Genomic DNA, 24,296 nt, shown 5'->3' on the forward strand with positions numbered 1-24,296 from the left:
AACCAAATAATGATGTTTCTGAGTAGACATTTCTCCAAGAAAGATACCCAAGTGGTCAACAAACATATGTAAAGGTACTTTTTTATTTTTTTATTTTTTTTAATTTTTCTGAAGTTGGAAACAGGGAGGCAGAAAGACAGACTCCTGCATGTGCCCGACCAGGATCCACCCGGTATGCCCACCAGGGGGCAATGCACTGTTGCAACCAGAGCCATTCTAGAGCCTGAGACAGAGGCCATGGAGTCATCCTCAGCGCCTAGGCCAACTTTTTGCTCCAATGGAGCCTCGGCTGCAGGGGGAAAGAGAGAGACAGAGACGAAGGAGAGGGGAGGGGTGGAGAAGCAGATGGGCGCTTCTCCTGTGTGCCCTGGCCGGGAATCGAACCCGGTGGTAAAGCGTTGGCCTGGCGTGTAAAGGTGCTTTTAATAGCATTAGGCATCAGGAAAGGTTAGTCAAAATCACAGTGAGATATGACTTTATCCCCATCAGCTTGGCAATATACAAAGAGAAAAATAAATGTTGGCAAGAATATGGAGAAATTGAAACCAGCAGATATTGGCAGTGAAGATGGAAAATGATGTTGCTAATTTGGAAAACAGACTACTGATTTCTCAAAGTTTAAGTATACATAGTTACCATATGTTGCAGCAGTCCCATTTCTAGGAATAAACCCAAGAGAAATGAAAACATGTTCACTACTAACTCGCCCATGAATGTTAAAATGCATTTTTCATAGTGGCCAAAATATTGGGAGACAATGTCTATCCACAGATGCATGAATAAACAAAATGGGGTGTGTCTAAATTAAGAAATACTATCTAACAATTAAAAGGAATAAAACCCTGATACCTGATATATATACAATATTAATGAATCCTTGAAATATTATGCAATATGAAAGAAGCCAGTCACAAAAGTCCACATATTACATTATTCCATTTTTGAAAATGAGACACAAACCACATTAATGATTGGATATGATTTGCAGAGTAAGAGATTAGCGAGTTCAATGAAAATTTTAAGGTGTCATTTGGGGTTTCAAAATGCTCTTCATGTGATCATCATGGTGGTAGCACAATTCTGTGAATACACAAGGAACTATTGAACTGTACATTTGAAATTTATCAATTAAATGGTGTATGAATTACATGTTCACAAAGCTTTATTTAAAAAATTAAATCTCTTGAACCCTCATCAAGGTAATTGCTGACCAGCTATAGAAAGGGTTTATCTGCCTTTCTCCATGAAAAGAGATTACAGACACAGTCATCCTTCAATCCTATAATTCTCACTTTCATCTGTACTACATAATATAATATAGGGGTATTAAAAGATAACTCTTAGCTGGATTATAGCACTTGTAGATATAACACAAATTTGTATAAAAAATAAGTCTTCTATCTTATGATTTTTTTGGCTTGCAATTAAATGTTCTGACTGTTGATATACTGTATTTACTTCGAGGTGTAGAAGTTATATTTTAACTTTTATTGAGATCTCCTTGGAGATAAACATGAACTTTAGCAGAAGGAGAAAGCTATTTGAAAAGAAGCATTATATTCCACCAGGATGTCTACGAAGTGGATTTCAGTTCTGCTGCTGCTACAGCTGAGCTGTTCCATTAGCCCTGCGTGTTGTGGAAAGGTGCTGGTGTGGCCCACAGAATACAGCCATTGGATCAATATGAAGACAATCCTGGATGAACTCGTCCAGAGAGGCCATGAAGTGACTGTTCTGACATCTGAGGCTGCAATTCTTGTTGATGCCACCAAACCATCTGCTATTAAATTTGAGATTTTTCCTACATCTTTAACAAAAGAGGATTTTGAAGTTCTTTTCACGCAGATGAACAATAAATGGACATATATGCCAAAAGATACATTTTGGGATTATTTTTCACTAATGCAACAAATCCTTTTACAATATTATGATTATATTCAAAAACTTTGTAAAGATGTAGCTTTGAACAAGAAACTTAGGACAAAACTACAAGAATCCAGGTTTGATGTCATTCTTGCAGACGCCATTGGACCCTGTGGGGAGCTGCTGGCTGAGCTACTTGAGATTCCTCTGGTGTACAGCCTCCGCTTCTCTCCAGGCTATACGATTGAGAAGCACAGTGGAGGACTCCCATTCCCTCCTTCCTACGTACCTGTTGTTTTGTCAGAATTAAGTGATCGAATGACATTCCTGGAGAGGGTAAAAAATATGATGTATGTGCTTTATTTTGACTTCTGGTTCCAAACATTTAATCATAAGAAGTGGGATCAGTTTTACAGTGAAGTACTAGGTAAGTCATCTTTTTAGTTGGTAACATGAAGTTCTACCTTTCCTTGTGTCTTAGAAGGTGAGTTTGCATGAATCTTAAGTCAGAGGAATTTGTCTTTTATAAGTAAAATGATGAAATAAAATTATACAATGATCTCTCATTGTAAATTATACAGTCATTGAGGAACTGCTTCTTCTTGTATGTGTTAGTGTTTTATAAACTGAACTATTTTACCATGTTATCTAAAAGATTCATTTACGGCCCTGGATGGGTAGCTCAGCGGTAGAGCATCGGACCAGCATGTGTCAGACTCAGGTTCCATTCCCAGCCAGGGCACACAGGAGAAGCGCCCATCTGCTTATCCACCCTTACCCCTCTCCTTCCTCTCTATCTCTCTCTCTTCCGTTCCCACAGCCAAGGCTTCACTGGAGCAAAGTTGACCCAGGTGCTGAGGATGGCCCCATGCCCTCCACTTCGGGCGCTAGAATGGCTCTGGTTGAAATAGAGCAATGTCTTAGATGGGCAGAGCATTGCCCCTGGTGGGCTTATTGGGTGGATCCTGCTCAGGGGCATACAGGAGTCTGTTTCTCTGCCTCTTTGCTTCTCACTTCAGAAATTTTTTTTTTTTTTACAGAGACAGAGAAAGAGTCAGAGAGAGTGATAGATAGGGAAAGACAGGCAGGAACAGAGAGAGATGAAAAGCATCAATCATCAGTTTTTCATTGCGACACCTTGTTCATTGATTGCTTTCTCATATGTGCCTTGACCGTGGGCCTTCAGCAGACTGAGTAACCCCTTGCTCGAGCCAGCAACCTTGGGTCCAAGCTGGTGACCTCGGTCTTCTGCATCCCAGTGCAATGCTCTATCCACTGTGCCACCACATGGTCAGACAAAAAATAAAAATATTTTAAAAAATAAAAGATTCATTTACAATAGAGAAATAGAGTGGATCTATGCCAGCCTTTGGAACCTATTATTTGAAGTACCTAATGATTTCACATCCCTTCATTATGTACTTATGAATCATCTGTTTAAAAACCTAAAATTTTGTTACAGGTTGGACATGTAAGTCACTAAATTATATTTTGTGAAAACTCTTCCTTCATTAAAAACAAAATAAGCCAAAATTTAAAATGAGGACATCTATTACCATACTTAATAAAAATACTCAAGCTGGGGTTTTTTTCAACATTTTTATTAATGTACAAGTATTATTATGCCCTTAAAATGAATTAAATGCAATTATATTACTAGAAATTAAGCTACAATTTCAAAGCTTCCGTTTTTGGTAAATCTAGGGTCAAAGGAATAGCTCGCTAAATTGTAGAAACTACACTAAGCAATCTAGGGAGAAGTGTTTCCATGGCTATGGTAGAATTAATTTATTAAGGAGTTGAAATCATTGTTGACATTTGCAACTGTTACTTTTGCACTTTACAGAGTAAACAAATGCATGTTTAATTCAACAGTGGCTTAGGTTTCATCAATTTCTATGATTGTGAATTACTGATTAGATGTCAGTGAAAAAAGACACTTACACTTTATCATATATATTTTTCATATGGATGAACATGATATCAGATAACTGCATATAAAGATGTTTGTATTATCCAATCAGAGAACTTTAAACATCTTGGACTACATTATTCCAAATGTTTTTCTGAAAACTAAATGTCATATTCACAATATTATCATTTCTCTAACTTTTGTTTTTCCACCTTTCAGGAAGGCCCACAACGTTATCTGAGGTAATGGGGAGAGCTGAAATATGGCTCATTCGAACCTATTGGGATTTTGAATTTCCTCGCCCATTTCTGCCACATTTTGAATTTGTTGGAGGGCTCCACTGCAAGCCTGCTAAACCTCTGCCTAAGGTAAACCTATTCATGTTTGTTTTTGTTGTTTACTTTGCACTTTCAATATAAATGATTTTGTGTTCTTCACTTAGAACATCTGATCACACTGAGAACTGCCAATTAGACACTCATAGATTTCAGCCCTGGTTGAGTGGCTTAGTGCATAAAGTGTCAACCGGTGAGCCAGAGATCACAGGTTGGTCAGGGCACCTACCGAAGCAATCAATGAGTACACAAATAAATGGAACAACTAAGTGAAATGAGTTAGTGCTTCTCTCTCTATCTCTTCCTTCCTCTCTCTCTCTCTCTCAAATCAATGAATAAAATTTTTAAAAAAGAGAGAAACTCATAGATTTCTATACTATTACAAGTGTTTGAATGTCATCATTACAGAATAAAAATTATACTTAGGAGTCCTTTGGAGACTTCGGAACCAGGATCAGCTAAATTAAGGCCTTTATTATTTAACACATAAAAAAGTATAAGCCAGTAGTGCAAAGAAGAATTTTATTTTTTTAATTAATTTTTTTTTTATTTTTAACACAGACAGGGAGAGATGTCAGAGAGAGTGACAGATAGGGAGAGACAGACAGGAAGGGAGAAAGATGAGAAGTATCAATCCTTCATGGTTGCATATTAGTTGTTCATTGATTGCTTTCTCATATGTGCCTTGACCTGGGGGCTACAGCAGAGCGAGGGACCACTTGTCAAATCCAGCGACCTTGGGTTCAAACCAACAATCTTTGGGTGTGAGCCAGCGGCCATGGGGTCAGGCCTATGATCCCACACTCAAACTGGTGAGCCCATATGCAAGCCCGATGAGCCCACACTCAAGCCGGCGACCTCAAGATTTTGAACTTGAGTTATCCGCGTCCCAGTCCAACCCACTATCCACTGCACTACTGCCTAAAATTATTCAATGCAAAGAATAATTTTAAGGTGACTAGCATAGTGCAAGGATAAGTACTAAATATGTAGGGGAGCAGTGTGGACACAGTTTGTGCTCCCACACACCGAATATTCTATTTGGAAAGATATATACAATAATATAAGCAAGTAATCAAAATTGTGGAAAGAATTGTAATAAAAAATATATATAATGCTACTATAATGCTAGAGAACATCCCATGAGACTAGATCATAATAACTTCAGGAGTTACAACAGGAATCTGGTATAACTGAATAGAGAACATCCTTGTTTTTGTCTCCATTCAAAAACAAAAATTTATTACTTATCCACAACCAAGAATGCCTTGTGGAAATTTTGGTATCCAGCATCATCTGCCAAGGCACCTGGGAAGAAACTCACTCACTTATGTATCAGGTAATATGCAGAAAGACTCTGGTACTGGCTGCGATACCACAGGACATTGTGAATGGGTTCCTCCACCTCATGACTGCTGTTCAGCAGCACCCACAGAACCCAGACTTGGGCAGCCACCTCTGGGTTAGAGAGCTTTTGTGAAAGTCCTAATTTCCCGAGAAGTTCCAGAACATTGTTGGAGCACAAAATATATGTGTTTGCATTGATGTGAGTAAGAGGAGAGCTCAACTTTGCCAGCAGTGTTCCTTCTCCGAGGTAGCACAGCTTAGGGCTACAGGAGGCTGTCATTGCTCCCACAGGGACAGGGAGAGCTGATAAGTAGATGGTGAGTTTCCCTGGTGTCCAGGATACTTCAAAGGGGCTTCATTTCCCTGTCACAGCATCAGTACCTGGTGAGAGGGAGCAGACAAGAGAGTGCCATGTGAGGTTCCCAGAGGGCATTGAAGAGACACAGTCCCTCCTGACAGCATTCTGTACTCCATCATGAAACTTGACCACAAACCATGAAGGAAACCTCTCCTACATATCCCCACAATTAGCCTGTGGGCACCAACAGTGAACTGCATTCCAAACCCATACCTCCTTGTCTGTGGCCAGCTCCATGTACAAGCTGCCAGGGGCAGCACAAGAGCAAGATTTGTTAGAAGACTAGAGAGAAAGAGCAGAATGCAGGACAGGGTTTGTCAACAAGAGAGAAACCACAAACTTGAGCTGTAGCACCACCATCAGGTCTGGTCTTTTATAAGATGGAGGGAAGACAAACAGGCTTAAGATTTCTCCCACAAGAGGGAGCAAGAAGCACAGGGCAGGAATATTCATACAAGGTCTAAAAGAATATCATCTATAGCAAATTTTACAGTAATCCTCCAGCAACCAAATACAGACAGGGAAACATGACTTACACCACCCAAAAAAATTGAAAATAGCTGTGTTAAGGAATCTCAGTGATCTACTAAAAACACAAAACATTGTGCACTGTTGGTGGGAATGTAAAATCAGTGCAAACACTATAAAAAATAGTATGTTCTTCAAGAAATTAAAGTAGAGCTACTATGTGATGGAGAAATCCTATTTCTGAGTATATTTCCAAAAGTAAGAAAAATAGCATATAAAAACTATATCCATTATTCCATGTTTATTGTACAATTATTCACAACAGTCAATATATGAGAACAACTTAAGTGTCTGTCAATAAATGAATGGGTGTAGATGTGAAATACATACACACACACAAATACACATGGATAATAGAACATTATTCAGCCATAAGAAAGAAGGATATATTACTATTTGAAACAATATAGATAAACCATGAAGGCATTATGCAAAGTGGCATATGTCACACAGGAAAAGACAAATAATATATAATATCACTTATACAATACATAGAATCTAAAAAAGGTATACTTCTAGAAACAGAGAGTAGAATGCTGATTACCATGGACTAGTAAAAGGGAAAAGGGGGTTAAGAAGAAGTTGGTCAAAACATACAAACTGCCTGACCTGTGTGGCATAGTGGATAAAGCATCGACCTGGAAATGCTGAGGTCGCTGGTTCAAAACCCTGGGCTTGCCTGGTCAAGGCACATATGGGAGTTGATGCTTCTAGCTCCTCCCCCCTGTCTCTCTCTCTGTCTCTCTCTCTCTCTCCCTCTCTCCTCTCTAAAATGAATAAATAAAATAAAATAAATTTAATTTTAAAAAATCATTAAAAAAAAAAACATACAAACTTGCAACTCAGTGATAACGTTCAGGAGATGTAGTAATTATAGCAACAATACTCTATTATATATTTGAAAATTTATAGAGACCTGATCTTAAATGTTCTCACAATACACAGAGAAAGGTAATAAAATGACCTAATAAAGATGTTCAGTAATGCGAAGGTGGTAATCATATTCTATAAATAAATCAACTCAATATACCATACCCCTTAAATTTATAGGATATTATACACAAATTATATCTCTATTTCTTTAAACAAAACCTTTAAATAATGATTAGAATGAGAAAGTAAAATTTTATTTTAGAAGAGTTATATCATTATTTTCCATAGAGAAAAAAAACTATTAAATTATTTAAAATAGGCCTGACCTGTGGTGGCATAGTGGATAAAGCGTCGACCTGGAAATGCTGAGGTCGCTGGTCGAAATCCTGGGCTTGCCTGGTCAAGGCACATATAGGAGTTGATACTTCCTGCTCCTCCCCCCCTTCTCTCTCTGTCTCTCTCCTCTCTCTCTCTCCCTCTCTCTCTCCTTTCTAAAAAATGAATAAATTTTAAAAAATAATAAATTTAAAAAAAACATCAAAAAAAAGTATTTAAAATAAAAAGATCAGGGGGGAAAATATAGAAGTATGAAGTTTGAACCACATAACCATGAAACTTTTGGCTCCTTACATATTTGTGGGTGTCGAGGTAGAAAGTCCATTGAGCAATTGGAAATTTTTCTAGTAGAGAAAGTAATAAAATGTGAAAACTGACAAGGATCCTGGACCACAGTCAGAATTTTGAAGCAATTCTGAATGAACATGACTTCACCATTAACTTTATATACATTGAACTGAGCTACTCAAGAATGTGACCAGACATCTGATGCAAAAAACACAGCTTTACCTCTCCTACTGTGGTGCAGGTGCTCCCTATGGGACTCAGTGAGATGATGATGAGGGCCCCCACAGCCAGTTATAGCACATTCTACTAGAAAATGTATTTTAAAATATTATTTCACGCTTGTCCAGGCAGTGGCGCAGTGGATAGAGAATCGCACTGGGATGCGGAGGACCCAGATTTGAGACCCCAAGGTCTCCAGCTTGAGCACGGGCTTATCTGGTTTGAGCGAAGCTCACCAGCTTGGACACAAGGTCGCTGGCTTGAGCAAGGGATTACTCGGTCTGCTGTCGCCCCACAGCCAGGGCACGTATGAGAAAGCAATCAATGAACAACTAAGGTGTCGCAAGGAAAAATTGATGATTGATGCTTCTCATTTCTCTCCATTCCTGTCTGTCTGTCTCTATCATTCTCTCTGACTCTCTCTGTCTCTGTAAAAAAAAAAAATTAAATTTTAAAATATTATTTCAGAGCTGAAAATGTCATATATAACAAGCTAGAAACTTAGTCATTCAAACAAGTGACTATACAAGTACAATTCTAGATTAAAAATGGAAATCTTTGGACTATTTTATGAAAATTCCAACTGTAATTCCAGAATTACGAATTACAGTGATTCTTCAGCCTGTAAACAGTGATTTGGGGGAAAAAGGGCTAAGATGTCAGCACAGGAAAACGCTGAACTCACACATCACATCAAATCCCTCTTGTACAGCAATTTCTCCTAAAAAGCATCTGAGGGTTGAGAGTTGATTGAACAGCTTCTGTGAAACAAATGAAACAGAGAGACTGCATAGAGAATGTTGGAAAACTGCAAGAACATTTCAGGCTTTGGAAACAATTTGGGATTGGAGGTGCCATTGTTTACATTCTCTCTCAACAGCTAGCTTGAGCAGGAATTCAGTTCAAGCACTGCAGCCCCCCTACTAAGCCCCCATAGTGTGCACTATCCCCTCAGCCCATACTCACTCCAGATTCAGACAACTAAACTTCCATAATATTGTACTACTGCAGGCACATGCACCTGGCTGCTCCAAATTCAACCAGCCAACCCACCATGGTGTCCCCAGAGTCAAGCATCCTGGGAAAATGGCCCGTGTCTGCCACACCTGTGGCTATCTTGTATGCCATAAAATCCCTAGTGCCTCAAGCCATCACTTCAGCTCCAGCTAGGTTACCAAAGCCATTCAACACACACAGAGGTCATCCCTGCACAAAGGCGTTCTACCAAGTTCAGGAGAGGTAGCTGTTTCATCTACTTCTTAGAAATAAACACAGACTGTAATACAGATGAGGAAACAGAAATATGTTTCAATGAAAGTACATATAAAAGCTTCAAGAAAAAAACTATAAAAAAAAAGATAAGTAATTTGCCTGATAGGTATTCAATATAATGGTCATAAGAATGATCACCAAATATGACAGAGGAATAGAGAAACACAGTGAGAACATTAACAAACAATTACAAAATATAAAAAAAGAGCTAATCTGGACTGAAGAATACAATAACTAAAATAGGAAAAAAATATGCTATATTCAACAGAAGATTAAATAATAGAAAGGGTAGCAACTGAAAGAATAGTGATAATCACCCAGTCAAAACAGCAAAAAAAGAGAAAAAAATTTTAAAAATAAGAATAATTTAAAAGACCTCTGGAACATCATGAGAATAACCATTCACAGTATGGAGACCCAAGAAGGAAAGAGGGGGGGGGCAGAAAAAACTATTTGAAAAAAATAAATAAATAATGGCTGAAAAATTTCCTAACCTGGGGAAAGAAACAGACATCCAGATCCAGAAAGATGAACCTAAAAAGACAACATCAAAATATGTTATAATTAAAATGACAAAAGAAAAAAAGAGGATATTGAAGGCAGCAAGAGAAAATCAATTAGTCTCATAGAGGGAAAACCTCTATGATCAGTTAACTTTTAAGGAGAAAAGTTACAAGCCAGAAGGTAGTAGTAGAATATACTTAAAGTGCTAAAAGAACAGAATTTACAACATAAGATACTCTACCATGCAAGGTTATCATTTAGCATTGAAGAAGAGACAAAGAATTTCCCAGACAAGCAAAAATTAAAATTCATCACTAAAGAATCAGCTTTTCAAGAGCATTTGCCAGGGACGTTAAGGACCCAAGTTCAAAACCCCACGGTACTAGCTTGAGAACAGGCTCATCCAGCTTGAGCACGAGCTCACCAGCTTGAGCAAGGAGTCACCAGGTTGAGCACGGGATCATAGACATAACCCCATCAATGGTCACTGGCTTGAGCCCAAAGGTCACTGGATTGAAGGCACGCATGAGAAAGCAATCAATGAACAATTAAGGTGCCACAACTATGAGTTGATGCTTTTCATCTCTTCATCTCTCTTCCTTCCTGTCTTTCTCTGTCTGTCTCTCTCTCTAAAAAATAAAAATAAAATAAAGACAAAGAAATGTTAAAGGGCCTTATTTAGACAGAAAATAAAAAGGCCATAAACAGAAATAAGAAAGAAATCTCATTGGTAAAGGCAAATATATAAAATAATACAATGGATCAGTCAACCAAAAAGCTATTACAAAAGTTCAAATACAAAATAGCAAACCAACTACAAGTATATACAAAAACTATTTAAGAGATATACAGCAATCAAAAGATGTCAAATATAATGCCAAAAAAAACAAAATAGGGCAGTAAAAATGTAGCTCTTTTAGAATATTTTGAACTCTCATGTATATCAGCTTAAAATAAACTGCTATCATTATAGGTTGATATATATGTAATAACAAACCAAAAATTTATTTAAAAAATACCCCCCAAAAAAACAAAGAAAAATAACTCTCCCAGAAAACTAAACAAGACCAGAAAACCAAGGAGAGATCAAGAAATGCAGAGAGGAACAGAAAACTATAAAAGCTACCATGAAACAATTATAAAAATGGTAAAAAAATATATATATAGCTATAAATAATTACTTTTTGCCTAACGTGTGGTGACAGTGGCTAAAATGTGGACCTGGAATCCTGAGGCTGCTGGTTCAAAACCCTTGGCTTTCCTGGTCAAAGGACAGATGGAAGTTGCTACTTCTTGCTCCTCCTCCCCTTCTCTCTCTCTCCTTCTTTATCTCCCCTCTCTAAAAAAATTAAATCTTTAAAAAAAATAATAATTACTTTTAATGTAAATAACTAAATGCTCTAATAACAATGCATAGGGTAGATAAATGCATTTTTAAAAAGACCCATCTATATGATGACTAAAAGACATTCACCTCATATCAAAAGACACAGAAAGAAAGTGAAGAGATGGAAAAACATACGCCATGCAAATAAAAGTTAAAAGAAAACTGGGGTGGCAATACTCATATAAAACAGAATACAGTTTAAAACAAAGACTGTAAAATGAGACAAAGACATTACATAATGATAAAAAAAATCAATCCAAGAAGTGAATACAACATTTGTAAATACCTATGCACCCAACATAAGAGCACCTAAATATAGAAAACAAAAGTTAACAAACATAAAGGGAGAAATTGACCATATTTCAATAACAGTAGGAGCCTCTAACACCCAACCTACATTAATGAGTAGAACATCACATCAGAAAAATCTGTAAGGAAACGATGATCTTATACCTCAAATTAGACCAGATACATTTTAAAATATATAAAGAACATTTCTTCCTAAAATCGCAACATACATATTCTTTTCAAAGACACATGGAGTCTGACCAGGTGGTAGTGCAATGGATAGAGTATAAATCTGAGACACTGAGGATCCAGATTCAAAACTCCAAGGTTGCCAGCTTGAGCACAGACTCACCAATTTGAACACAAGATCACTGGCTTGAGCGTGGAATCATAGACATGAACCCATGGTCACTGGCTTAAGGTTGCTGGCTTGAAGCTCAAGATCAATGGCTTGAGCCCAAGGTCGCTGCATTGAGCAAGGGGTCAAGGCTTGGTGGAGCCCGTGGTTAAGGCACATACAAGAAAGCAATCAGTAAAAAACTAAAGTGCCACAACAATGAGTTGATACTTCTCATCTCTCTTCCTGTCTGTCTGTCCCAGTCTATCTGTCTCTGGGTGTGTCTCCCTCACTAAAAAAAAAAAAAGGCACATGGAACATTCTTCAGGAGAGATCATATTAAGTCACAAAACAAGTCTCAATCAATTCAAGAAGACTTAAACGATATCAAGCATGGTTTCTGACCATCTGACCATAAATATATGAAATTAGAAATCAATTAAGAAGAAAACAGTAAGAACATGAGCACATAGTGACCAAACAAGATTCTACTAAACTAGTGGTCCTCATCCCCCAGGCCACGGACTGGTACCAGTCCATGGGCCATTTGGTACCTGTCCGCAGAGAAAGAATAAATAACTTACATTATTTCCATATTATTTAAATTTAATTCTGAACAATGTTTTACTTTTTTAAAATGACCAGATTCCTTCTGTTACATCTGTCTAAGACTCACTCTTGACGCTTGTCTTGATCATGTGATACATTTGTCCATCCTACCCTAAAGGCCAGTCCGTGAAAATATTTTCTGACATTAAACCAGTCCGTGGCCCAAAAAAGGTTGGGGACCACTGTACTAAAAAACAATGAGTAAGAGAAAATCAAACAGAATATCAAAAATTACCTTGAGACAAATGAAAATAAAAACACAATGTTCTAACATCTATAGGATGCAGCAATAGCAGTACTAATAGGAAAATTCATAGTAAGAGAGGTTTACCCTTTTAAAAAATTCAAAATAAATAATTTAATATTACAGCTAAAAAGAAAAGGAAAAATAAAAATGGCAAAATAAGTGGAAAAATTAAATATCAGAGCAAAAATTAGTAAAATAGAAGTTAAAAATAGAAAAAAATGAAGGTAACTGTTGCTTCTTTGAAAAGATAAAATTGATAAATATTTAGCCAGATTCATTAAGAGAAGAAGAAAGCCTATATAAATAAAATAATAAATAACAGAGGAGAAGTTACAACCAACTCCCCAAAAATATACAGTAATATAGTACTATGATTTGATGACAACAAATTGTAAACCCAGAAAAAATAATTTTCTAAAAACATACAACCTTTGATGAAAAACTGGAGAGAAATTAAAAACTGAAAACTTTGTTTTCTAGGAAGAAAATTAAAGAAGTAATAATATTTTTTTAAAAACTTCAAACAAACAAAAGTTCAGGACCAGATGATTACACAAGTAATTCTACTAAACATTTAATTCTATCAAGTAATCAATACCTATCCTTCTCAAAATATTCCAAAACATTGAAGAGAAAATAATACTCCTACACTCATTCTATGAAAGCCAGTAAGCAGTACAGTCTGATCACAAAAACACAGAGTACAAAAAAAAAAAATTACAAGTCAATGTCCCTGATAAAAAAAGATGCAAATATTTTATTAAAATTTTTAATTTATTGTATTAACATGGATTCATTGTGGTTTTAATTTGCATTTCTCTGATGATTAGTGATGCTGAACATTTTTTCATATATTTATTGGCCATCTGTATGTCCTCTTTGAAGAATTGTCTATTCAGTTCCTTTACCCATTTTTTAATTGGATTGTTTACCTCTCTGGTGTTGAGTTTTAAAAGTTCTTTATAAATTTTGGTTATTATCCTCTTATCAGACATATTGATGAATATCTTATTCCACTGTGTGGGTTGTCTTTTTATGTTGTTAATGGTGTCTTTTACTGTGCAAAAGCTTTTTAGTTTGATATAGTCCCATTTGTTTATTTTGTCCTTTATTTCACTTGCCCATGGAGATATATTGGCAAAAATATTGCTATGAGAGATACAGAGAGTTTACTGCCTATATTTTCTTCCAAGATATTTATGGTTTTGTGACTTATATTTAAGTTTTCTATCCATTTTCAGTTTGTTTTTGTTAATGATGTAAGTTAGTGATCTATTTTTTTTTTTTTTGCATATCCCTGTACCATTTTTCCAAAACCATTTATTACAGAGACTGTCTTAACTCCATTGAATACTCTTTCTTGCCTCTTTTGTCGATATCAATTGACTATAAAGGTATGGGTTTACTTCTGGCTTCTCTGTTCTGTTCCACTGATCTGTGTCTGTTATATAAATACCAGCCTGTTTTGATCACAATGACTTTGTAGTATAACGATATCAGGAAGTGTGATATCTCCTACTTTGTTCTTTATTTTGATTGCTGAGGCTATATAGGTTCTTTTATGATTCCATATAAAATTTTGAAATATTTGTTCCAGATCTGTGCAGTATGCCATTGATATTTTAATAGGAATTGTATTGAATCTATAGATTGTTTTGGATAGGATAGCCATGTTAACGATGTTAATTTTTCCTAGCCATGAACACAGTATATGCTTCTACTTGTTGTATCTTCCTTGATTTTTTTTCCAAAGTCTTATAATTATCCAAGTAAAAGATTTTTTTTACCTCCTTGGTTAAATTGATAGCTACGTACTTTATTTTTTGCTATTTTAGTCATGAAAGGAATTGTTTCCTTAATTTTTCTTTCTGACAGTTTATTATTGGTATATAAAAATGCCACTGATTTCTGAATGTTAATTTTATATCCTGCCAATTCATTTATCAGGTCTAGTCATTTTTTGACTGAGACTTTAGGGTTTTCTATATACAGTATCATGTCAGCAGCAAACAATGACAGTTTTACTTCTTTTCCAATTTAGATGTCTTTCATTTCTTCTTATCTGATTGCTATGGCTAGAATTTCCAGAACTATTTTGAATAAGAGTGGTATAAGAAAGCACTCCTCTCTTGTTCCTGATCTTAAGAGGGTTGCTTTTAATTTTGCCCATGGAGTATGATGTTGGCTATTGGTTTGTCTCAGATGACCTTTATTATGTTGAGGTATGCGCCCTGTATTCCAACTTTGCTTGGAGTTTTGATCATAAATGTGTGCTGAATTTTATAAAACGCTTTTTCTCCATCTATTGATATAATCTGATTTTTATCCTTCATTTTGTTTATGTGATGAATCACACTTATTGATTTGGGAATATTGTACCAGCCTTGCCACCCCAGAATAAATTTCACTTGATCATAATGTATAATCTTTTTACTGTATTGCTGGAAATATTTTGCTAATATTTTGTTGAGAATTATAGCATGTATGTTCATCAGGGATACTGGCCTATAGTTTTCTTTCTTTGTAGTGTCTTCATCTGGTTTTAAACTTAGGATAATGCTGGCCTCAAAAAATGAGTTTGGGAGTCTTGCATGCTCTTGAATTTTTTAGGAATAGCTTGAGAAGGATAGGTATTAGTTCTTTGAATTTTCAGTAAAATTCACTGGTGAAGCCTTATAGTTCAGGACTTACTTGCTGGGAGGTTTTGATAACTGTTTCAATTTCATCTGTTGCAATTGGTCTGTTTATGTTTTCTGATTATTCCAGATTGAGTTTTGGAAGATTGTATGTTTCTAGGAATTTGTCCATTTTGCCTAAGTTGTCCAATTTTTTGGCATGTAGATCTTCAGAGTATTTTCTTATAATCCTTTGTATTTCTGTTGTGTCAGTTGTTACTACTCCACTTTCATTTATAATTTTATTTATTAAGGTCCTCTCTCTTTATTTCTTGAGGAGTCTGCTTAAAGGTTTGTCAATCTTGCTTACCTTTTCAAAGAACCAGCTCTTGGTTTCATTGATCTTTTGCATTGTTTTTTTAGCCTCTATGTCATTTATTTCTGCTCTAATCTTTTTTATTTCCTTCCTTCAACTTCCTCAGGGCTTTATATGTTGGTTTTTTACCTTGGTCTTTTAGGTGCAGGATTAAGTTCTTTATTTGAGCTTTTTCTTGCTTCTTAACATATGCCTGTAATGCTCTGAACCACCCTCTCAGTGTTGCTTTTGCTGTGTCCCATAGATTTTGGTTTGTTATATGTTCATTTTCATTTGTTTCAAGAACATTTTTTATTTCTTCCTTGAACTCATTGTTAACCCATTCATTATTTACAACAAGCTATTGAGCCTTCAAGTGTTTGAAGTTTTTTCAGTTTTTTTATTGTAGTTATTTCTAGTTTCATGCCATTGTAATAAAAAAAAAGATGCTTCATATGATTTCAAACTTCTTAAATTTGTTGTGACTTGTTTTGTATCCTAATATATGGCCTATCCTAGCAAATGTACCATGAGCACTTGTATAAAATGTATATTCTGCAGCTTTGGGGTGAAATTTTCTGAAAATATCAATTAAATCCATTTGATCTAGTGTGTCATTTAGGCCACTGTTTTTTGTGGGGTTTTTTTTTAATTTTTTGTCTGGAGAATCTGTCCATTGATGTTAGTGGGATACTAAAATCCCTTATTAGAGTATTGCTGTCAATCTTGCCTTTTATGTCCATCAAAATCTGCTTTATATATTTAGGTGCTGCTCTATTAGGTGTATAAATATTTATAATGGTTATATCCTCCTGTTGGATTGCTCCCTTTATCATTATGTGGTAACCTTCTTTGTCTCTTATTATAGCCTCTTTTAAAAGCTATTTTATCACATATTAGTATTGCTACCCCAGCTCTTTTTTTATTTCCAATTTCATGAAATACTTTTTTACTTCCTTTCACTTTCAGTCTATACATATCTTTTGTTCTGAGGTGGGTTTCTTAAAGATAGCATATATATGGGTACTGTTTTCTTATCCATGAAGCTACCCTAGGTCTTTTGATTGGGGCATTTAATCCATTTATATTTAAGGTTATTATTGATATGTACTTATTTATTGCCATTTTATTCTTCAAATCTACAGTTCTCTTATTCTCAATTTCTTTTTTTCTTTGCTCCTTCTATAGCAGGCCCCTTAACATTTCTTGCAGTATTGATGTGGTTGTAATGAATTCCTTGAGTCTTTATCTGGGAAATTTTCTACTTCTCCTTCAATGTTAAATGATAGCCTTGCTGGGTAAAGTAGTCTTGGTTGTAGGTTCTTGTTTTGCATCACTTTGAATATTTCTTGTCAATCCTTTCAGGCCTGATGTATTTCTGTTGAAACATCAGCTATCATCATTATGGTGCTCCTCTGTAGGTAATTAAGTGCTTTTCCCTTGCAGCTTTCAGTATTCTTCCTTTGTCTCTGAACTTTGACAGATTAATTATGATATGTCTTGGCATAGGCCCCCTTGGATTCATCTTTAATGGGACTCTCCGTGCTTCTTGCACTGTGTGACTTTTTTCTTCATCAATTTAGGGGAATTTTAGGCTATGATTTCTTCAAACAAGTTCTCTATCCCTTGTCCGTGCCCTTTTTCAGAAACCCTTACAATGCAGATTTCCTTTCTCTTCATGTTGCAGAAGTCTCTTAGAGTTTCCTCAGTCTTTTTCAGCCCTTTTTTCTTTTTGCTGCTCTGCTTCTGTGCTTTCATTTATCTTGTCCTATAAATTGTTGATTTGATCCTCTGCTTCCTCCAGCCTGTTATTGATTCCTTCTAGTGCAGTCTTCATTTTAGGTATTGCATTTCTCATTTCTGACTGATTCTTTTTTATGATTTCAATGTCTTTTTTTGATGCTCCCTATTTCTGTTTAAGGTCTCATTGTGACCATCCATTGTTGCTCTAAGATCCTTGAGAATCCTAATAATCATTATTTTAAACTCTACATCTGGTAGTTTGGTTACTTTTATTTCATTTAATTCTCTTTCTGGGGATTTCTCTTGTTGGTTTATTTGGGTCATATTCCTTTGCCCATTCTGTCTTTGTATTAGGTACCTCTCCTCTGACTTTGAAATTGATTGTAGTGTCTTTCTGAGGAAGATGGGCCCAGTGGTACTGACTTCCAGGCCACCTGAATTCTTTGTTCTAGGAATGCTTCTTGAGGGTGGTATTTACCCTCTTGTTGTATGTGAATATTAAATACTGTTTGTTCTTTCTTTAAACACTGTTTGTGAAGTTATTACCTCAGTCTGGCTGGCTCTAAAGGTCAATCTTGATCATATGTATTAGACACTGTGCAGTGTCTGTCCTGTTGGGCATATTTATTCTCTGCAGTGGCTGTTGCCTGCTGCACTCCTCCTTTGGGCTTGCTGCTTGTGTAGTTAACCGAGTATAGCATTGGTGCTGTCTGCCACCCACTACTGGTTGTGTGTGTTCCGGGGTTCTTGGTTGTGTCAGCCTATGTCTATAACTTGAGATGGGCTACCTATCTGGAGCTATTGCTCTGTTCGCTGTTTGTTTCTGTGTTTTCTGTGCCTGCGTAGTGTGGGCAGGACCAACTTATATATAAGGACTAGCTTCCTTCTGGTTAGAGGTGAAAGCAGCTCTGTACAAACCCCAAGCACCTTAAGATTTTTCTCCACTTTTCAGCTGCTTCACCTCTTTTTGAGGCTGCCTGGTCTCCACATAGAGTCTATGTAGAAAGACTGTAGTGTGGGCTCAAGCTGGCCTCACCAATCCCTCTACAGGTTGCAATCTTGGTGAGTTATGGCAGTTGAGGTTGGAAATACAAGCCAGCAACCTTGGGCTCAAAACAGTAACCTTTGGGCTCAAGCAAGTGACCATGCACTCAACCTGGTGAGCCCATGCTCAAGCCGGCGACCTCAGCGTTTTGAACCTGGGTCCTCTGTGTCCCAGTCCGACCTTCTATCCAATGTGCTGTTGCCTGGTCAGGCAATAAAAATATTTTTTTAAAGAGAAGAGAAATTCTAAAACACGTTATAATATAGCTGAAACTTTGAGAACATTTTGCTGCCTGACCTGTGGTAGCGCAGTGGGATAAAGCGTCAACCTGGAACACTGAGGTTGCCGGTTCGAAACCTTGGGCTTGCCTGGTCAAGGCACATATGGGAGTTGATGCTTCCTGCTCCTCCCCCCCTCTAAAAATCAATAAATAAAATATTTTTTAAAAAATTAAGAACATTTTGCTAAGTGAAATAAGCCATTTACAAAAAGGCAAATACTGTATAATTGCATTTATGTAAGCATTCTAGACTAGTCGAAGTCAAAGAGAGAGAAAGCAGAATGATGAGTGTCAATGATTATGAAATGGGAAATGGAGTATCACAAGATAAGAAGCACAGTTCCAAAGTCCAAGATGAAAACGTTCTGGAGATCAGTTGTACAACAGTAAGAATATATAACTATTGAATGGTACACTAGAATATGGTTAAGATGATCACTTTACATTATATTGTCTTTTAACAGATTTTAAAAGACAGGCCTTGGCCAATTGGCTCAGTGGTAGAGCATCAGCCCTGAGTGTAGACATCTTGTGTTCAATTCTCAGTAAGGACACACAGAAGAGGCACCCATCTGTTTCTCCACCCCACCCAACCCCACCCCCAGCTTCTCTCTCTCTCTCTTCCCTTCCCTTCCCGCAGCCAAGACTCAGTTGGAGTGAGTTGGCCCCAGGTGCTGAGGATGGCTCCATGGCCTCTGACTCAGACATTAAGAGCTCAGTTGCTGAGCAATGGAGGTACACTGTAGATACAGCAACGCTCCCGAGAGGGCTTGCTGGGTGGATTCCAGTTGAAGCACATATGGGAGTTTATCTCTGCCTCCCCTCCTCTCACTAAATAAAATTAAAAAATTAAAAAAACAGGCACTACACAAATAAATCCTATAAGAGTTAATTTTCTCTCATTAGTTATTTGTAGCAATCCTTTCAATAGTATTCACTGTGCTGACACTTTTTGTGATGGGAAAATTTCTTCCTCCCCAGGAAATGGAAGAGTTTGCCCAGAGCTCTGGAGAACATGGAATTGTGGTGTTCACCCTGGGGTCAGCAGTCTCAAAAATGACTGAAGAAAGAGCCAATGTGATTGCATCAGCCCTTGCCCAGATTCCTCAAAAGGTCAGATTATGTACCTTATAGTAAAAAACTAATGAGTGTGGTAAATTCTATAAGGGTCTGATTACAGAAATTTCTACATGAAAGGTAACTATTTTTTATAGCTCCATTTTATCTCAGGTATCTAAAAACAATTTACACAAAGAGGATTTTGTTTAACAACAACTTTGGCATTAACATTGTGATCACAGAGAACTATAATTAAGAGGTACACTGTGAAGTTTGGTATTGTCATAGTATTGTAGACAGGAACAGATATTACCTAATTCTGTCCTGTCATTTGCTCCATTTCCTTGCAGATTCCGAAGGTAAGGTACACATTATAGATATTCTCAGAGAGGAGTTAAGTTTTAACAGTAACATTAAACTGGAAATAACAGTCTGAACGGTGTCACACAGTTTAGGTTTGGCAGGTGATCCAGGCACCTTTTCCCTGAATTCTGGAGTAGGCCCACTCAGTGTGTTTCTCAAGGTGATACCGAGAGAAACAGTGTCCACGGCTCACCAGCTGCATCAGACACAAGTCAGATCAATGATTGAGAGAAAGAGAAAAACCGGTCTGTGAAAAAGAAAGAGAAAACCTCCCTGATAAGCTGGGCCCTGCTACATTCTGAAGCAGAAAGACATAAAAGAAAGGATGGAGGGAGGGCCAGCTCTCAAGGTGACCCTGTGTTTTGTAAAATGTGACCCAGAAAGAACCCATCAGAAAAATAACTGCTCCTGTTTGAAGAAGTAAGGAATATAAAAAAGAGTCAACCCAAAGTATGCCTAGCATGAGACACTTTCAGATGCCCCCCTCCACACTTAAAATATGGTAGTAAATTATTCTAACATATAAAATCACTTGAAGTCTCTGGGTATTTGTGAACTACTTTTAATTTCCTAACTAATGTAGCTTTCCCCTCATCACCTATGCTAATTTGCTGAGGACCTGAAGTTACTTTGTCATATAGCAAAGAGATGTTAACCATTTATAAACTACAATCCAGCTTAGTAGTGGATTCAGAAGTTGCTTGACCATTTATAGTTAAACCATATTAGTCAATGTTGTCAGTGAATTGCAGCACATTGTGAAATGTTGAATAAAATTTAGTATCATAATATTTACTCAACAGGCATATTATTATTTATAAAGTACCAATGGGATATTCTTTCCTATATTTTAGCAGAATTTTTCATTGTAGCTAGAGTGATATTACTGGATTCATGTAAAAATTATCCTTGGAAGTGGTGATTAATAATTCATATACTAAAATAAGCTAAACATACCAAACAGCATAAATCACTTTATTATTATTAATAAATTGTTAAATATCAGAATGATTTAATTTTCACAAAGTACTAATTGCACTGATTTTATAAATCAAAAGATGTAAAACTTTAATAAAATAACTTATGGAACTAGTGTATTAAGTAAACCTCTTCCCTATCTTTCAAAAAGAAATAAACAGGTGAGTATTAAATCTGAATGATGAGGGCTAGTATAAGAAATAGTAAAAATGAAATATATGTATAGATTATTAGTAATTTGGTGGTTTTTACACTACAATTATATGACTACCTAAAAACATTCATATGCTTAAATTGGTCAATAATCTCATTTGTGTAGTCTCTGTGTGTGAAACATCATGATTGCATTCAAACCTGACTGAATATAAGAATAAGGAGCACATGTATACAAGTCTGTACTCCTCTTCCATCAATGGTTTGGTTTTGTTCTCATTCTCTAACATGTCTTCCTTTCCTTCTCTGGAACACGTAAGAGGTTTAACTAGATGTCTCTTAATAGAGATTCTAAATAGAATTCTGACACTTTATAACTCTGTAGTTTGACTCATGGAATACTACTAATACATTACTTTCTTACTCTAACAGGTTATATGGAGATATGAAGGCAAAAAACCGGCTACCTTAGGGCCAAATACTCGGATCTATAAATGGCTCCCCCAGAATGACCTTCTTGGTAAGACAGTGGTCCCCAACCTTTTTGGGGCCACGAACCAGTTTAATGTCAGAAAATATTTTCACGGACCAGCCTTTAGGGTGGGACGGATAAATGTATCACGTGACCGAGACAAGCGTCAAGAGTGAGTCTTAGACCGATGTAACAGAGGGAATCTGGTCATTTTTTTTAAAATAAAACATCATTCAGACTTAAATGTAAATAAAACGGAAATAATGTAAGTTATTTATTCTTTCTCTGTGGACCAGTACAAAATGGCCCACAGACTGGTACCTGTCCGCAGCCCGGGGGTTGGGGACCACTGCTGTAGAAAACACTGAAGTTAGAGTCAATTTGACCAGAGTAATGAACATTTCTTCTTGAAAACCTCAAATAAAAATTAACTTCCATATATATAGTATTTATTTCCCAGTCCTAGGGAGAAATAAGATATAACAATTGGTATCTTATTTCACACAGTCACATTTCTTTATGGTCACAAACAAAATATCTTTATTTCATGTGTAATTACTTCTCACCTAGAATATCTCTATTTCACTCTGTATCCTAATTCTGACCTGACACCAAGCCATTAACTCACTGTAAGGTTAAAGGTAAGGGTGTGCAGGTGCTCCTGAAAAAATATCAGCTCCGTTATTATTACCAGTGACTCTCCATTTTCCATTGAGAAAAATTTCAGTCTTTTTCCAAAGTATTAACATACTTCATTATAATGTGTAGCTTTTCCTTCCTCTGAGTCCTGGGACACCTCCATTACTTGCCCTACATCCAACATAGCAGATTCAGTGACTTCATTCACTATTTTACTAAGAGAATATATTCTAACATGACCCACTACCTTTTTTTTAACTTACACTCTTTTTTAAATCCAGAATATTCTCTTTCACTTTGTCTCTAGCAACTTGCATTCATTTTCAAGTCACAGGTCACACCAGTCTTCCATGTAAGCCTTCACTATCTCTCTAGCAGACTTAAGTGCCTCTTCCTTTGAGTTCAGAAAGACATTTTTAATACAGTCTGAAATGTACATAACTGTTACTAAATACATTGTCTCTGTCACCACTATTATGGCACAACTAATAGTTCATAATTCCCTGAAATTCGCCCAATCCTAGGTCATCCAAAAACCAAAGCCTTTATCACTCATGGGGGAACCAATGGCATCTACGAGGCGATCTACCATGGGATCCCTATGGTGGGCCTTCCTTTGTTTGTGGATCAACCTGATAACATCGCTCACATGAAGACCAAGGGAGCAGCTATAAGATTGGACTTCAACACTATTTCAAGTACAGATTTGGTCAATGCATTGAAGACAGTCATTAATGACCCTTCGTAAGTATCACATACTTGTTAATAAATATTGTTTATAGATAGGTTCTTTTTTCAGTGGTGCCTGTGAGTTTTATCCCATTTTTAAGATGCTAATTTTCAAATTATTAACATGATTTAGCCCATCTTATATCAACTTTTATTTTAGGCCACACATTAATCTCAAAGTTATACTTTAACCCCATGTATTTAATGAGCAGTCAATTACTGCAATAATTTTCTCCTTCAATAATCTAAAGTTATATAGATGATTGTAAAAACTCATCTTTTTAAATATGATAGAAAACAAAGAAGAATAATGTTCTAGAAGGAAAATCATAAATTCTTGCAATATAGCACCTAAAATTTCTAAAACCACAAGTAATTTTATATACAAAACTTTATTTTATTATAACCAATTTAACAGGATTTGTGAGATATTTTTATATACCATAAAATCCACCTGTTAAAATTATAAAATTCAAGTATATATAGTATGTTTACATAGCTATAAAGCTATTACCATAAGAAAAGTTAGGTCATTTTTGTCATCCCAATAAGATATGTTACTGTCTTAGAAATCACTTCTCTTTTTCTTTGCCCATTCAACCATTAATAACCTATCTCTACAGAGAAATCCCTTTGGACATTATATAGTAACAATCATACAATATATTGTCTTTCGAAACTGTCTTCCTTCACACAGCATAATGTTTTTTAGTTTTGCCCCTTTTGTAGTTTTCACACTAAATAATATTATATTATATGGATACACATGTTTTGTTTATATATTTATCAGTTTGTGGACATTTTGCTTATTTTCAATTTTGGCTTTTATTCACACTATGATTTTGTGTGAATATATGTAAGGATGTCAAAAGTTATAGCAAATCTTTTCTTTTCTTTTCTTTTCTTTTTTTTTTTGTACTTTTCCAAAGCTGGAAACGGGGAAACAGTCAGACAGACTCCTCCATGCGCCCGACCGGGATCCACCTGGCACGCCCACCAGTGGGCGATGCTCTGCCCATCCCGGGCGCCGCTCTGTCGCGACCAGAGCCATTCTAGCGCCTGAGGCAGAGGCCATGGAGCCATCCCCAGTGTCCGGGCCATCTTTGCTCCAATGGAGCCTTGGCTGCAGGAGGGGAAGAGAGAGACAGAGAGGAAGGAGAGG

The 24,296-nt window shown here is 36.4% G+C and overlaps 1 protein-coding gene across 1 annotated transcript in view; it reads left to right on the forward strand.

Annotated features, from left to right (window-relative positions):
- The first annotated feature begins 1,526 nt into the window (after positions 1–1,526).
- LOC136338168 (UDP-glucuronosyltransferase 2B31-like) overlaps positions 1,527–24,296 on the forward strand; it is a 43,135-nt gene continuing 20,365 nt past the window's right edge. The window contains exons 1-5 of the mRNA XM_066280279.1: positions 1,527–2,290; positions 3,995–4,143; positions 19,723–19,854; positions 21,727–21,814; positions 22,930–23,149. Of these exons, the coding sequence (XP_066136376.1) occupies positions 1,570–2,290; positions 3,995–4,143; positions 19,723–19,854; positions 21,727–21,814; positions 22,930–23,149 (1,310 nt within the window). The 5' untranslated portion in view covers positions 1,527–1,569. The remainder of the gene's footprint in view (positions 2,291–3,994; positions 4,144–19,722; positions 19,855–21,726; positions 21,815–22,929; positions 23,150–24,296) is intronic.

Source organism: Saccopteryx bilineata, chromosome 5, assembly GCF_036850765.1.
Source record: "Saccopteryx bilineata isolate mSacBil1 chromosome 5, mSacBil1_pri_phased_curated, whole genome shotgun sequence".
Classification (NCBI taxonomy): Eukaryota; Metazoa; Chordata; class Mammalia; order Chiroptera; family Emballonuridae; genus Saccopteryx; species Saccopteryx bilineata.